Source organism: Blennius ocellaris, assembly GCF_963422515.1.
Source record: "Blennius ocellaris genome assembly, chromosome: 17".
In the NCBI taxonomy this organism is placed as follows: domain Eukaryota; kingdom Metazoa; phylum Chordata; class Actinopteri; order Blenniiformes; family Blenniidae; genus Blennius; species Blennius ocellaris.
The window spans coordinates 24,800,104-24,817,328 of record NC_137666.1 but is presented as its reverse complement, the minus strand read 5'-3'; the positions used below and the strand labels follow the sequence as shown (position 1 = coordinate 24,817,328).

General features: G+C 48.2%; 1 protein-coding gene across 1 annotated transcript; it reads right to left on the bottom strand.

The window, feature by feature from the left end:
* Window positions 1–790: 790 nt before the first annotated feature.
* On the bottom strand, window positions 791–17,128 carry LOC308142719 (uncharacterized protein). The gene is made up of 9 exons (XM_080513247.1): window positions 17,074–17,128; window positions 15,332–15,745; window positions 15,204–15,240; window positions 10,457–10,497; window positions 10,297–10,377; window positions 9,610–9,669; window positions 6,800–8,597; window positions 4,870–5,007; window positions 791–1,300 (listed from the first exon to the last, which is right to left on the bottom strand). The coding sequence occupies exons 2-9, from the start codon at window positions 15,743–15,745 to the stop codon at window positions 915–917; spliced, it is 2,955 nt and encodes a 984-aa protein (XP_080369373.1). The 5' UTR covers window positions 17,074–17,128; the 3' UTR covers window positions 791–914.
* Between the last annotated feature and the right edge of the window lie 97 nt (window positions 17,129–17,225).

Below are 17,225 nucleotides of genomic sequence, written 5' to 3'. Positions count from 1 at the left end.
GAACACCTGTGATGTGGTCAAGCGACACCCAAATGGAGCTCTCTCCAATCAAGTCAGCGTTCTTCTGTTCAGAGGCAAGAACAAATCCACTGTCAGGCACGGAGGAGGCACCATCATGCTTTGGGGCTGTTTCTCTGCTCAGGGTACAGAATAGACGCTGTTCCACTGCGCTGTTGCCGGCGCGTTGCGGGGCAGGTTTTCATGTGGCCCCACTGAAAAAGTTGAAGCTGGTACTGAAAGAACCGTGACCACCGGCAACAATTTTCCGCTTCCCCTCCATTAAGGTATCGAGCAAAGAGGAACGGCTCCATGAGGAGACACAGCCGTCTGCTCCCCTGAACCCATCCTCAACCCTGAACCCCACATCAACCTCAACCTCAAACCTGAACTCAACCTTCAACCCAACCCCAGACAGTGTGTCCAGACCTCATTCTCATAGAAAATCAGTGGAGTCGACATAACATTTAGAATGAAGAGTCTGTGGAGGAGCTGGAGAGAGGACGAGAAGAGGAACTGAAACAAGGATGCACTAACCTGGAGACCAACTACGGCAAATGTTTGACCTCTGAACCTGACACTGAAGGTCACATGTTGCTCTGGAGTTCAATGGAAATTGACGTGAAGCCTTTGATTTGTTTTCTAGATTGTTGTGTTGGTATCAAGTTCACATTGTAAGATAAAGAGCTCGTCTCCACACCGGCAGAAGATTCCACCAATCAGAATCCACCGTGGTGACACGCACATACACACACACAGAATATTGTCAATGACTCTTTATTTCCTAGTGAACAAAGTGAAAGAAAAAATCTCACTGAAGAGAACTTGTCAATATTGAAAACAATCTGAACTGTGATGATGAGTCTGGAGTCTCTTGAGTCTGCAGGAGAGAAACACTTAACGATGAGGCATCACATCTACAGCTGCAGAAAATCTTCTTCTTCCTCCTCCTCTTCCTCCTCCTCCTCTTCCTCTTCCTGCTCTTCCTCCTCCTCCTCTTCTTCCTCCTCCTCCTCTTCTTCCTCTTCCTCCTCCTCTTCTTCCTCTTCCTCCTCCTCCTCCTCCTGGCAGCGCTGCTTGGCGGTGGAGCTGCCGAGCCTCTTCAGGGTGGTGATGCGGTTGCGGACGTAGTCCTTGACGGCCCTCCAGGTGCGGGTCCTGAGGGGGCGGGGCTCGGCCTGCAGACACTCCATGCAGTCGTGCTTCTGAGGCACTCGGTGCTCCTGGATGAAACGCAGCAGGTGCCTCTCCACCGCACGCACCTCCGCCTCCTGCCACTTCTGCTTGGGCTTGTAGGGACACGCTGTGGAGGGACAGAGACAGTGACAACCAGTTCCACGCCTCTGCAGCACCACCAGCAAGGAGTGCCGATCAGATCAGGGCATTTTATTATCCCCCGCCGCGGCTGATAGGCCCCGAAGGGGGATCTTGAAACAGCCTCCGTACGTACGTACGTACGTACGTTCCTACCTATATCTCGGCAACCCCTGGGCCCACAGTGACCAAACTTCACATGTGGATACATCTCAGAGGGGGAAGGGATACTATGGTGACCTTGACCTAATTTGCATGTTAAGTAGGTCACAGGGTCACGAAGTGCTTAAAAACACATTTTGGGCTCTGGAGGCCTAGGTTTTTGAGCTAGGGCTCTGAAATTTTATACACACATGATACACACTCCAGGGATAACCTCCAGTACACCAAGTGACCTGACCTTGACCTTGAAGATTGGTAGGGTCTGAAGTTTGCTCGTCATGGTTGCACAATACATGTATTTTCATATAAACATTTCTCCTCATTTCTCAGCAGTTCCTGGGCTCACAGTCACCAAACTTCACACATGGACACTCCACCTGGGGAGAAGGGGCACCATGGTGACCATGACCTCATTTGCATATCAGGTCACAGGGTCACTAAGTGCATAAAAACACCTTTTGGGCTCTGGAGACGTATTCTGACATAGCTTATGAAGAAGACCTTTCAGATTCTACATAATTATCTACCGTATTTTCCACACTATAAGGCACCTAAATACCTCAAATTTTCTCAAAAGCTGCCAGTGCGCCTTATATATGGAAGAATTGCTCTACTCAAGACTGCTATTTGACAGCTGAACAACCAGAAGCTTTTATTTTGACACCTCTAACTTCGCAACCGGATCTTCAGAGCGGACGACACTCCACACAACACCTTCATCACTCATGGTTGCACACCAACATTCTAACAAACCAAAATAAACTAGATGAAATAATTACTCCCTAAACTGGGGAACAAAAACACATAAACACAATCAACACAACACCAAGCCCAACAACAACCCACAATAACCTCCAACAACACAAAACATGAATTTGTCACTGCAAGGCATGATGGGACATCATGCCTTGCAGTGACAAATTCAACCTGAGCTCCTCAGTGCAGCCGATAGAAACTCCCATAATTCATTGCAGCTGTTTGTGGTGTTTTAAATGCAATTATTGGGGGTTATATTTGGTTTGTGGTGTCGGTAATAATTGTGTTGTGTTTTTGTTGCTTAGTTCATGTAGTTTAGTTTATTACCGGTAGTTGTAAGTTGTCAACCAGCAGTGAAGAAGGTTTTGTGTGTAGTGTGGTCCTGGCATAGGCTGCAGGTAGGACTATCAAAATAAAATGTGTGCACCTCTCTGGGTGTTAGAATCAGTGGAAAATGTGACCTAATGGCTTTGAGCTATAAAGGTTATGACCACTGGTCTATTCCATGCGCCTTATAATGCGGTGTGCCTTATATATGAATGAAGTTGTAAATTATGTCAATCAATGTAGGGCGCCTTACAACCCGGTGTGCCTTATAGGGCAGAAAATATGGTACTAGGACCCATGGAACACCCTCTAGAACAGTGGTTCCCAACCTTTTTTGACCAGTGTACCCCTTGAGCTGGTTTCCATGTGAAAAGTACCCCCTCTCTCGTGTGATTATTCGCCTTAATGTGTACTTATATTTAACCCTTTGTCTTTCTATCCATCCAACTGCTCATTTAAATAAAACAATTATTGTGAGTGTAAAAACATACCTTTTGATGAGACACTTGCGCTTGCTTGTCTTTCATAAGTCTTTCATAATTCCTTTTTTCACTGGGCTCCCCTGTGCCTGCGTCCGAGGCGACGGTAGCAGTAGCGGTAGCTGGACGTTTACTCCTGCCTAGCCATGCATCCATGTTTACAGTCGGTATGCAGCTAGAGTTAGCTAGCTTCGCGAATCGTGCGCGCCCGCAGCAAGAACATGAACCTTTTTTCTTTTCTTTTTTTTTAAAGCGCGCCACTTTATAGTCTTTTCATATTATGTGCATTGTAGTGTTACAATCACTGTGGACGAACTGCTACTCATGGAAAATAAACGTATGGCCTTACTAAAATTCATGATATAATACAATATAATATAGTATACATTTTTTTTGTGTGTGTGTGGATACTGTAGGCTAATTTATAATCTTTCTGCGTACCTCCTGCAATACCCTCACGTACCCCTAGGGGTCCGCGTACCCCCGGTTGGGAATCACTGCTCTAGTGTACCAAGTGTGCTGCCTTAGAGCTGGCTTTGTGAGAAAATATAAAGCCCTCCGGCGGGGGATTAGCCCAGCAACGGCCTTCTTGTTGATTCATTGTCTTGTTTTAACGACACTCGGTAACTGTTTGGGTCAATAGGACAGATCTGAGGTGGAGTTTAGTGCAGCAGAGCTGCTGACCTCACACACCAACGCTGCACCAGGCTTTCTTAGATTTCATGTGCTGATGAAAAGCCGCCGTCAAACTTCCAACAAATTCCTCCCAGAACAAAGTGAGCCAAGAAGGAAGGCATGAAGAGTCAGCCAAGTGAAATCTTTACTCAAATCAATAATCCATCAATCTATTGGTTGTTGGGAGGAAGTTGCGACTCATTCATTCGATCATTCTTGTCGTCCTCAGCAGGCGCCAGAACTGACTGTTCACCGACGACACCAGTGTCGTCTGCCTCTGTGACGTTCAGGGCGGAGCCAGTTCAATGACTGAGGCCCGAGGACGGAGCCTTGAGGAACCTCAAGCTCTTTTCCTTTGCTCACATTACTTATCGACACAGAATAGTGATGTTTATACAAGGCGGATTCAGTCAACCTGATGTTGGTCAACTGTGTTGTTATATTCAAGGTCGTTGACCAGAGCAGCAGGCAGAGCTTTCATGTTAGTGAACGTCTGGGTAAAGACAACGTGTGTTTTCATCAACGAGACATTTTCTGAACTTGTACCATTAACTGAATGCACAAACATTCATCAACTGCACTTATACTGAAACTGTAACCGAAATAAACCATTCATTCATCATCTGTTTCCCTCCTGCTGCCGTCAGCTGAGATGCAGACTTTAAAGAAGTCATGGTCAGAAACAGACACACCTTCACCACAACCTCAGAAATGTTTAGGCCTTTGGAAATAAATACGTCTATGATGTGTCCCTTGTGTGTGGAATCTGCCTTGAGGCTGGACGCTCTGGTGACCCTCAGACTGGACGCTCTGGTGACCCTCAGACTGGACAATCTGGTGACTCTGGTGACCCTGAGGCTGGACGCTCTGGTGACCCTCAGACTGGACAATCTGGTGACCCTGGTGACCCTGAGGCTGGACGCTCTGGTGACCCTCAGACTGGACAATCTGGTGACTCTGGTGACCCTCAGACTGGACGCTCTGGTGACCCTGAGGCTGGACGCTCCAAGGACCCTGAGGCTGGACGCTCTGGTGACCCTCAGACTGGACAATCTGGTGACTCTGATGACCCTGAGACTGGACGCTCTGGTGACCCAGACGAAGGTTAGAGGGTGAGGTGAGCAGAGCGTAGAGAGGATCAGTTCTACAGCAGGACTACCTGGTCCCTGTGACGCGGCGGCTCTGGGAGTTTCAGCCACTTTGGACCTGGTTGATTTGCGTCCATAGTGTGAGGTGGAGGCCACAGCGTCGTCCATCCGGGCAGCAGGACGGTGGTCTTCATCCAGCAGTACCCTCACTGTGGTGAAGACAAAGACAAGCCCTTCTGTTAGGGAGACAAACTCACTGACATGGACCGACTGGCTGAAGGCACCAGCTTCCAGATCAGAGAGTTCTACACCTGAAGACCTTGTGAAGTCCGTTCGTATGAAAGGGAAGCACTGAAGTGGTCTCAGGAAATCGGGAGCTCCACAAGGTTCCTGTTCGTAGAGTAAGAAGGTTGTGGAGAGGCCATGCAGGGCCGTACACACAAAACCCTAAAGGACTCTGACGTTTCAACAAGTTTCACGACTGCTGGTCATTTTAGAAAAATTAAACAGCAAAATATACAATCCCGTGATATTGAATTGGTAAAACAGCACAAAACACCATCTCTTTAAACAGTCAACTGAACTTTTTACATGAAGGCCATAACTTTAAAAAAAGTACACTTGTCAAGTCGTGGCCATAAAACACGAGGAGCCGATGAATGAGTGAAAAGCCATGAATACTGTCGGCGGTTTGTGGAAATGTGACGCTGAACTCTTCATAAGTCAACATGAGCCTGACAGACAACGTGAAGGGAATCCAGCCCAGGAAATTCTGGTGGATCTGGTTTGTGTGAATCTCACCGTTTTCCCGGACCGGTTGTTCAAAACTGGGTTGTCGTTGAACCAGACGTTAAATACATTTAATCATAGTGGTAATAAATTATTATTTGGAGTTTACCTTAGTACTTAAGCATTTGGGCACCATATAATATATAGTGCATAAATAGTGCATTCTAATGCATTGTGTACCACTAAATACTACATTGTGACCTGTGATAAATTGGGGGACAGCTGATGTCAAACGAACCAAACATCAAATATGATATGGAACAAACATACTTATTTAAAATCACATAACTGAACCAATATAAAGATGTATATCATATACAGACAGTACATATATACACATAGATATAACAAATACGAAATAAAATGTGACTACAGGAGCCACATTCAGTCCAGTTTCATCTTGAGTGGCTGGACTCGTAAAATATTGCTGCAATAACCTTTAAAGCTTCACGTGAAAGTATTTCTTTGTTGTAGTCACAGTGTACGGGAACAAACTGTCTAGGATTTTGCAAAATCACACAATTAGTACTTAAAATGATTACAATCTCAATATAAAGTCAATTTCAATGAAACATTCTGCTGGGGTTCTGGGATTTAGGAACAGCGGCTTGCCACTAGAAACTGAACGACGAGGAAACTCTGGATGAGGCAACATGATGCCGTCGATCATCCAACTCAGTTCTCATGTTCCACTTTAACATCCTGGCAGCAGCGGAGTTTGTCATGTTTTATGATCGTTTTATCGACCCGATAAAAACACTGCTGCCGTCCACCATGATGTAATGTTCAGTAACCAGACGTGCTCAAGACAAAATGTGGAAGAAAGGAGGAGTAAAAGTGGGCGGAGCCTTGGCATAAGGGACACTAACTAGTGTCGTTAACCTCACTGCTAACTTTGACCGCGACGTTAGCTAACAGGATGACTAACCATGTTTTGATCGACGCATATTTAATGGTTGGTTAACTAATAGCGGGTTAAGGATTTAACCGGTGGTTCGGGCTTAACCAGTGGTTAAAACAACCCAGTTGTGAACAACCGGGCCCTGAACTCTGCTCCAACAGAAAAAATGAGGCACCTCCTTTAACATATCTCTCTCTTTGGAATGGCTGCCAGAAATGATCAAACTGCAGCACAATGGACGGCGGTCAGGCGACTCCAGTCCCGCCAAGTCTCAAAGTAAACTCTAAATCCCCAGTGAGAGGCTGGATTACCTCCAGACTCCAGCTCCAGATGCTCCAGCGAGGCCTCGCTGTTCTGTCGCAGGATGTGGACGTTGTTGTTGGGGCCGAATATCTGAGTGATTTCATTGTGATCCAGGTTCATCAGCTGCAGCACGGTGGTGTAATGCTTCTTGATCTTGACCGACGACAACAACTCCGGGTGTTTAGCGCCACATTCTTTTACAAATGTCTGGACGCACATTGACGCTTTGTGGACAGTCGGCACCCGCGGTCGTGCAAAGAGTAAGGGATTGTCGCTGGAAACGCCACAGTCACTGCGGTGATTGACGAGAAGCTCCAGAGCCGACACAAAGGAGGGCTTGAGCAGAACGGGAACCATCCGGCCACAGCTGGCTCGCACGTCGATCCTCACCAGGAGCTCACACAGCCTTCTTTCTAAGCGCGAGACGGAGTCGTCCATGTCGTCCAACTCGCTCGACATCTTCCGCGACACAAAGTCTTGTAGCTTGAGGCTCGCTATGTCTTTGAGTTTTCGGCGGTTGAAGAGGGTTATCCGAGCAAGAGTGACCCTGACAAGGGCATTGTAGTTCTCCACGGAGCAGCGGTCTCTGAGCTTCTTCTCGGCGAGCACCTGAACACGTTCCAAGTGGAAGAGCAGGCGTTTCACGTCCTGGATGAGGGGCACCTGCTGGGCCGTGTGTGATTTGGTCTCCTTGAGAGAAGTCAACGCACTTGAAGAAATCATCTGAGTCCATCTCTTGTGATACTCCGAGAGGAACTTGTCCGCAGACTGTGCCAGCTCGGCGTGGCCACTCTTCAGGGCGCTGGCCTGCACGATGCTGCAGGTCTTCTGCAGGTGGTAGCCCAGCTTCAGGGCCAGGGACGGGGCTCTGTACATCTTCTTCTCTGGGTCGTAGCCTGCCAGGACGTTGACGGCCGACACCACGTGGGGGAAGTTTGAGGGATAGAAGAAGTCTTCCAGCGTCTTCATGGGGGTCGTTTTCTGGGCCTCGATGACGAGCCTGGCGATCTGACGAAGGTTCTGTCTCATATATTCGTGCTTACTCTCATTAGAACCGTACTGGCCGAACATCTGCTGTGCAAACTGCAAGATGACCTTGTCCTCCATGACGGTCCGTGTCACTTTGTCGTACACCATGTCCACCAGGATGCTCCTGACGCTGTCACTAATACCCAGGTCCCCCACTGTTTGAAGCGCGCATCGTGAGGCCATGCGTTTATGCCTGAGCAGGCCCTCATTCCCAGTCTTGTCTCTCTGAGGACACCTATTCATGTGGCAGGGCAAACGTTTCTTGAAGTAGAGGCCATGACAGTACAGACAATGAAGAAAGTCTGTGCCTTGCACCGTCGTTTTGGGTCTGTTTTTCATGACAAGCTCTCCCTTCCCCGTTTTCAGAACGTCTTTATTGTGCATAAAGTTTCCTTGATTGATGAGTTTGAGCCATATCTTCCGTCTCTCTCTGGACCCTTTGGGGTGCTGAAAGGCCACCGCCACCTCCACTCTGTCGCTGTGCGATCTCTCTAAGTGACGGGCCATTTTAACCGTGAACTTTTTGCAGAACAAGCAGTAGTTCTTCCGCCCCTGAAAACAGGGTTTCTGCAGTGGAGGCACTACAGTTTGTGAAGGTTTGGTCCGACTGGCAGAGCCAATGTTTTGCCGAAGAGGTCGAGCAGGTTTTTCCCGGCCACCGTCTGGAGCCGGTCCGGCTGCCTTGCTCCCTGACTTCAGTCCAGCTGAGGCAGCGTCACCGTCGGGGTGGAACTCCATATCGTCGTCCTCCTCTTCTGATGAACTATGTTCTCTACCCTAAAATCAACAAATAAGAAAATGATGTGATTTTGAAAAGGCCAATGACTTAGAAATACACCATTTGTTGAACCGCAGCTCCATAGAAGTTGGGACACCGAATAAAACGTACACGATATTGTGATATAAGTCAATTCAATGATTGAAACCAATCATTTCAAATATTTTTTTCAATTTCAAATGAAAATGTTCCACATTAAGGCCTCTCCATGCTACCAATGTCCACCGAGTGTCTGTGGGACGCACACGATTATGGCCATGCTCCACTCGGGCTCACATCCCATAACATAACGCAACAGCCCCGAAAAAAAGCTCCACTTCTGCTGCCTGGTGTTCTCCAACTTTCCTAAAGTACTTTATCTTTCACTTCAGGAGTTTTGAACCGTGTGGCTCTTTATTTGCTTTTAAATTGTGACTGTTCAGACGGCGAGACGGAGGAACTCCTCGCACAAGCTCCGGCGCAGTCGCTGCACGCACAGTCGGCGCATGTACAGTCGCATACAGGATGCGTGGTCACAAAATTTGGGCCGCGCGGGGTCGGAGCAAACACTCGCATCTGGGGGTGGATGACGATTTTGATGTCGCAAAGTACGCGCAAAGGACACTGGTAGCATGAAGGCATCTTAAGTGGAGAGACTTGACCTGTCCACAATGTTTATCATATCTTTTATTGCCTGAATTGTAACTGAAGCTTCGACTGAGCCGTGTTTTCGCAGATCCTTCTGAGGATCTGCTCCTCCGCTGTGCCGTCATGCTTTAAATCCACAATCAGAATCTCCCTGTTCTTCACCACAGTGCAGTTTCTCTGCTGCTCTCCTCACACACTCAATTCTTTCTGCTATACATTCTTTCATTTTTAATGGTTCACATCAGTGTCATTTGTCCATCAACTAGGTGAGCAATGATCTGCTGAAAGGTGCAACTGAAGAACGCAGAGGGACAGAAGGAGCTTGAGAAGAATGTCACACACTTCACAGAACATGAACAATGAACAACGAAGTGCTGAGCCTACCTGAGCTGAAGTGTGTGTAGGTTGCTCATCAGTGCCGTCATCTGGAGGCAACGACTCCATCTAGACATGGAGAATAAAGTCCAGGTGTAGCAGAATTATGTCATTTTGACCAAAATTCAATTCACTCAGTTCCTCCACTGCACTCACACTGCAAAGATGTGCTGACCACCGCCAAGCTGCACAGGTACAACCTGGTTCAAAGCTGTTTTCCCTCTTCACACAGAGATGCAGTAGGCCAGGAGCCAGGTGATGCCGACCTCTGACCTCATCACTAGGTGACACAGACCTCTGACCTCATCACCAGGTGACACAGACCTCTGACCTCATCACCAGTTGATACCGACCTCTGACCTCATCACCAGGTGATACTGACCTCTGACCTCATCACCATCACCAGGTGATACTGACCTCTGACCTCATCACCAGGTGATACTGACCTCTGACCTCACCATCATCACCAGGTGATTCTGACCTCTGACCTCATCACCATCACCAGTTGATACCGACCTCTGACCTCATCACCAGGTGATACCGACCTCTGACCTCATCACCAGGTGATACCGACCTCTGATTTCATCACTATCACCAGGTGATACTGACCTCTGACCTCATCACATCTTGGGTGACAAGCAACAACTCGCCTAAAGAATATGGAACTTTTCCAATGATGAGGTTTGACACACTTACAAGTTTTTCCATTTCTGCCAGTTTCTGGAGAAGCTGCGCGTGCTGACGTTTGAGTGTGGAACGTTGTCCTCCGTTACGGCCCTGAAAGAAAACACAAGGAACATGCTGACAGACGCAGTGACACACAATCAGCCTCCAAACTGCAGAAGTTCCTGCTCACCGTTTCTTCTTCCTCATCAGGGACCGACATCTTAACAGCTCCTGAAAAACACAAGTTTGTACGTCCAGGATTTGAAGCAGTGAGAAGCAGATACTTTAAGAATTCAAGGATTGTGAATGTTCTACCAGAACACCATCACAGGACCTGGTTCTACCAGAACACCATCACAGGACCTGGTTCCATTAGAACACCATCACAGGACCTGGTTCCATTAGAACACCATCACAGGACCTGGTTCTACCAGAACACTATCACAGGACCTGGTTCTACCAGAACACCATCACAGGACCTGGTTCCATTAGAACACTATCACAGGACCTGGTTCCATTAGAACACCATCACAGGACCTGGTTCCACCAGAACACCATCACAGGACCTGGTTCCACCAGAACACCATCACAGGACCTGGTTCTACCAGAACACCATCACAGGACCTGGTTCTACCAGAACACCATCACAGGACCTGGTTCCATTAGAACACCATCACAGGACCTGGTTCCATTAGAACACTATCACAGGACCTGGTTCTACCAGAACACCATCACAGGACCTGGTTCCATTAGAACACTATCACAGGACCTGGTTCTACCAGAACACCATCACAGGACCTGGTTCCATTAGAACACTATCACAGGACCTGGTTCTACCAGAACACCATCACAGGACCTGGTTCCATTAGAACACTATCACAGGACCTGCTTCCATTAGAACACCATCACAGGACCTGCTTCCATTAGAACACCATCACAGGACCTGCTTCCATTAGAACACCATCACAGGACCTGGTTCCATTAGAACACTATCACAGGACCTGGTTCTACCAGAACACCATCACAGGACCTGGTTCCATTAGAACACCATCACAGGACCTGGTTCTACCAGAACACCATCACAGGACCTGGTTCCATTAGAACACTATCACAGGACCTGGTTCTACCAGAACACCATCACAGGACCTGGTTCCATTAGAACACTATCACAGGACCTGCTTCCATTAGAACACCATCACAGGACCTGCTTCCATTAGAACACCATCACAGGACCTGGTTCCATTAGAACACCATCACAGGACCTGCTTCCATTAGAACACCATCACAGGACCTGCTTCCATTAGAACACCATCACAGGACCTGCTTCCATTAGAACACCATCACAGGACCTGGTTCTACCAGAACACCATCACAGGACCTGGTTCCATTAGAACACCATCACAGGACCTGGTTCCATTAGAACACTATCACAGGACCTGCTTCTATTAGAACACCATCACAGGACCTGGTTCCATTAGAACACCATCACAGGACCTGGTTCCATTAGAACACCATCACAGGACCTGGTTCCATTAGAACACTATCACAGGACCTGCTTCTATTAGAACACCATCACAGGACCTGGTTCCATTAGAACACCATCACAGGACCTGGTTCCATTAGAACACTATCACAGGACCTGGTTCTACCAGAACACTATCACAGGACCTGGTTCCATTAGAACACCCTCACAGGACCTGGTTCCAATAGAACACCCTCACAGGACCTGGTTCTACCAGAACACTATCACAGGACCTGGTTCTACAAGAACACTATCACAGGACCTGGTTCTACAAGAACACTATCACAGGACCTGGTTCCATTAGAACACCCTCACAGGACCTCCTTCCAATAGAACACCCTCACAGGACCTGGTTCTACCAGAACACTATCACAGGACCTGGTTCTACCAGAACACTATCACAGGACCTGCTTCCATTAGAACACCCTCACAGGACCTGCTTCCATTAGAACACCATCACAGGACCTCCTTCCATTAGAACACCATCACAGGACCTGGTTCCATTAGAACACCATCACAGGACCTGGTTCCATTAGAACACTATCACAGGACCTGGTTCCATTAGAACACCATCACAGGACCTGGTTCCATTAGAACACTATCACAGGACCTGCTTCCATTAGAACACCATCACAGGACCTGCTTCCATTAGAACACCATCACAGGACCTGCTTCCATTAGAACACCATCACAGGACCTGGTTCCATTAGAACACCATCACAGGACCTGCTTCCATTAGAACACCATCACAGGACCTGCTTCCATTAGAACACCATCACAGGACCTGCTTCCATTAGAACACCATCACAGGACCTGCTTCCATTAGAACACCATCACAGGACCTGGTTCTACCAGAACACCATCACAGGACCTGGTTCCATTAGAACACCATCACAGGACCTGCTTCTATTAGAACACTATCACAGGACCTGCTTCTATTAGAACACCAACACAGGACCTGGTTCCATTAGAACACCATCACAGGACCTGGTTCCATTAGAACACTATCACAGGACCTGCTTCTATTAGAACACCATCACAGGACCTGGTTCCATTAGAACACCATCACAGGACCTGGTTCCATTAGAACACCATCACAGGACCTGGTTCCATTAGAACACCATCACAGGACCTGGTTCTACCAGAACACTATCACAGGACCTGGTTCCATTAGAACACCATCACAGGACCTGGTTCCATTAGAACACTATCACAGGACCTGCTTCTATTAGAACACTATCACAGGACCTGCTTCTATTAGAACACCATCACAGGACCTGGTTCCATTAGAACACCATCACAGGACCTGCTTCCATTAGAACACCCTCACAGGACCTGGTTCTACCAGAACACTATCACAGGACCTGGTTCCATTAGAACACCCTCACAGGACCTCCTTCCAATAGAACACCCTCACAGGACCTGGTTCTACCAGAACACTATCACAGGACCTGGTTCTACAAGAACACTATCACAGGACCTGGTTCTACAAGAACACTATCACAGGACCTGGTTCCATTAGAACACCCTCACAGGACCTCCTTCCAATAGAACACCCTCACAGGACCTGGTTCTACCAGAACACTATCACAGGACCTGGTTCTACCAGAACACTATCACAGGACCTGCTTCCATTAGAACACCCTCACAGGACCTGCTTCCATTAGAACACTATCACAGGACCTGGTTCCATTAGAACACCCTCACAGGACCTCCTTCCAATAGAACACCCTCACAGGACCTGGTTCTACCAGAACACCCTCACAGGACCTGGTTCTACCAGAACACTATCACAGGACCTGCTTCCATTAGAACACCCTCACAGGACCTGCTTCCATTAGAACACCATCACAGGACCTGGTTCCATTAGAACACCATCACAGGACCTGGTTCCACCAGAACACTACCACAGGACCTGGTTCCATGAGAACACTATCACAGGACCTGGTTCTACCAGAACACTACCACGGGACAGAGGGTCTGGGTTACACAGTTAATTATTCGACTGTGAGGCAGTACAATGATGTCCATTTTAAGCGACGGTCACGTACTTGCACTTACTGTCTACGTGCAAAAATGTGTGAACGATTTGAGGATCTATACCTGGAGAGAACCGCCTCCCTACGGATTTGGGAGCACGCAGTCATGGAACTTTTCCTGCATGAGGAACTTTTGCTGTGTTGGGGCTACAGATTCACTCCTGTACGGGTGACGCTCTGCCTTCTACAGCCAATGAGAGCACAACGCACTGACTGTGCTGAGTGAAGCTAACCCTAACCCTAACCTGACCCCTGCCCCAACCCAGCCAGTGTTGCCAGTTGTGGCAGGTCTCCCTCAATTGGGGAGCCAAATTCTCCTACCTTTTAACGGTTTACTTCATGCATTTGTGTTTTCTTAAACATATAGTTTGACGGGTTAACATGATTTCTACATGGGCTGAAATGTGGGCTGGTTTTTATTGAATTGTGGTTTTTACATTGTTTGGGCTGGAAACATTGAGTCATATCTGGCAACCCTGCTTGCAGCATCAGAACAAGCAAGGTGGGATGTGACTGTCGCTTTAAATGAAGTCAAATGTAAAGCTTTGGCTCAGCAGAACAATAAACTGAACTGTTCTCCATTTCTCCTTCACTGGCAGACTCACTCAGTCCCAAACACAAATTTAACATATTTGGCAGAAAATAAGTTTGTGCTCCAGATAATCTTCACACTTTTCTTTTGCAGTTCCAATTCAAATAAATGTGTTAATAGAGTCATCTTTTTAACTAAGATAGAAACCTGACAGGTCTTAAGGTTTCTGCTTTTAATATCCAGATGTTGTGGCGTCTTATTAGTTTACTAATAATAATAAAAAAGTCCTCCAAACTGTTCAAGTATCATATTGAAGAAGACTGTCAGGTGATGTTGGCCACGCCCCTCCTCCCCCACCTGACTTCCTCCCCTCAGTGCATGAATCAGCCGAGGCTGGTGCTTAGTTACCGACATCATGTCACCTCCATGGTTCTCCAGTGTGAACATGATGAGATATTCTGTGACAATGGATTGGAGTGTGAAGCGTGTGATTATTACTGGAAGCCTCTCGGTGGGACGCGACTCATACACATGCAGATACAGACATTATTGTGGTGTTTGGACAACGATCACATTAGTAATGTTCTCCCTATTGAATTCGACTTTTTGGAAATGTAATTTTTTACTCATGGATTCAAGCTTCGTGTTAAAAAGTGCACGACGAGTTATTACCTCGACTTGCCACTTGATAACATACAAGACAAAGAAGGACTATGAAGAAGGCAAACAGCTGATTTGGTTCCTATTCTGGCGGATTTATGGTTCTGAGGTCAAGCTGCTTGTAACTCTTCTGACTCACTGGTGTTGGCAGGTACTGAAAGAGTGTATTGCTGCTCCAGCTTACCCCTGCAGCGAGGCCCAGGTGTCCACTGGGGGGCGTCCTGCGGAGCCAGAGCACACCGAGCTGTGATTATTGAGAGCAGCAGCAGCAGCAGCAGGTGTCTGTGCAGCAGCAGCCCCGGCGGCACTTACCTGTCGTCCAGGCGACGGCGGGCCTCGGCGCCTGCCAGCCGACCTCCGGCTGCTGGGTGGAGTGTGACCTGAGGCCTGGCGGGTGGAGGAGGTGGTGGGGGGCGTCCCGGGGTCTGTGGTGACGGGTGCTGGTGAGGAAGAGTGGGAGCTTTGCTGAGCGAAGGCGCCGAGGGCAGCGGGGCCGTGAGCCAGCGAGGCGGACGACGAACCGCCGCCACCGGGTAGCGCTCTGTGCGGCGTGGCGTGCTGACGGGGAGGTGAGGCGCCGCGACCGCTCCGCGTGGGCCGGAGGCCGGGGGAGGGGCTCTGGACCGGCTGCTGCTGGGAGCCTGCAGGTGGAGCCGTGGGCCAACCATTCTGCCCCCCCCACGCCTGACGGGGCATGTGGCTCCTCCTCCTGGGGTCGCCGTCCATCTGTCACCAGCACAACAAAACAGACACATGGCTGATTACCACACCGACCCTCCGATGGGAAAGAGGCGGGGTTTGTGTGTTTACGACGTTTCGATCAGGAGCAACTTTCCAGAGCTGCTCTCAGCAGGTGTGTGTGTCTGAGTCAAATCCACCAATGAACTCTAGCGAGGGTTCGGGCTGATCTGATCCAGTATCGGGTTCTGACACCAACCAAATTCACGGATGGGAAATTTCTGATCCAACCTGCAGACATTTACGATCCATGAAGCCTCGGCTGCTTTACTGTTGCTGAACTGACTCCACAGTGTTTCCCTGCCGCTGCTCTGCTCGCTGGCTGATGCCTGCCTACGGGTGAGCTGCAGCAGCACATTGGTGGTAAATCACAGGAAGTGGTGACGCTGCATCTTGTCCTCCATTACTATCATTATATAACATTCAGAGGTAAAAAATAACAAGCGTGGACGGAAAAGATCACAATAATCAAAACAATGTCATAATCAACAGGTTAACCAGGTGAGTTCAATCATTTTAAGCTGTGTACAAACTAAATAAGTTTCATAAAATAATGTTCATGGTTCCACATCTATAATATCTGATGGTTAATTTTACTCTCCATTCATTACGAGGAGCACAGGGGCGTTTTCTGTCTTCTCTCCAACAACCAATCAGCTTTCAGCAGACTGCATCATACAGAGCAACGGGTTGACCAACCTCCTCACTAAGATAAAGTTGCTGTTAATTCCTTGATCAGAGTTGCTCTTAGAAACTTCCTCAATCACTTTGAAGCTCAGATTCCTGGCTGGGAACCTTTAGGTTAAGATAGGACCTCTGAGGGACTCTGAGACACTTTAAGAGACTCCGAGCACCTCTGAGGGACTCTGACAGGCTCTTGGGACACTTTAAGAGACTCTGAGCACCTCTGAGGGACTCTGACAGGCTCTTGGGACACTTTAAGAGACTCTGAGACACTGAGTTCCATTCTGGAATAGGGGCACAGCTCTCCAGGAGAACAGCTCCGACATCAAAACAATGAACAGCTGCCTTCTAGCATGCATTAGATTGTTGTGCTTCTATGTTAAAAGCACCTAGAAATTAGTGTTATATCTGGTGCTATATAAATAAATTTGAATTGAATATAATATACTAAAGTGCAGAAAGATGATAAAGGTTCTCAGAAAGCTGGTAAGCTAGGGCTGTTAGCTGTTAGCATGTAGCATAGCGTCCCGCTGTGGACGGACTCCTGCCGGCCCGTCACTCGTGTAAAGCAGCTGTGCGCAAGAGTTTCATGTAATTCTCCGCAGAAGACGGACGGTACCTGAGAACGAGACCTGAGGAGGGTGTTTGTTTGTCTCCGTCTCTCTGAAGGCTCTCGACGAGGCTGGCTTCTTCTTCTGCGGCCCTTCGATGCTTCCGGTCAGACAAACAGCACTGCGCCGGGGAGCTGCTGCCCCCTGGTGTCAACAGGTGGAGCTGTCTGAGA

Bases quoted from the DNA above. Each gene is read 5' to 3' on its own strand.
- LOC308142719 (XM_080513247.1), bottom strand. From the start codon at position 15,745: ATGGACGGCGACCCCAGGAGGAGGAGCCACATGCCCCGTCAGGCGTGG. The intron at 10,378-10,456 runs GTGAGCAGGAAC...GTTTTCTTTCAG, and splicing joins CTGATGAGGAAGAAGAAACG to GGCCGTAACGGAGGACAACG. The intron at 8,598-9,609 runs GTAGGCTCAGCA...TGTTGATTTTAG, and splicing joins CTACACACACTTCAGCTCAG to GGTAGAGAACATAGTTCATC.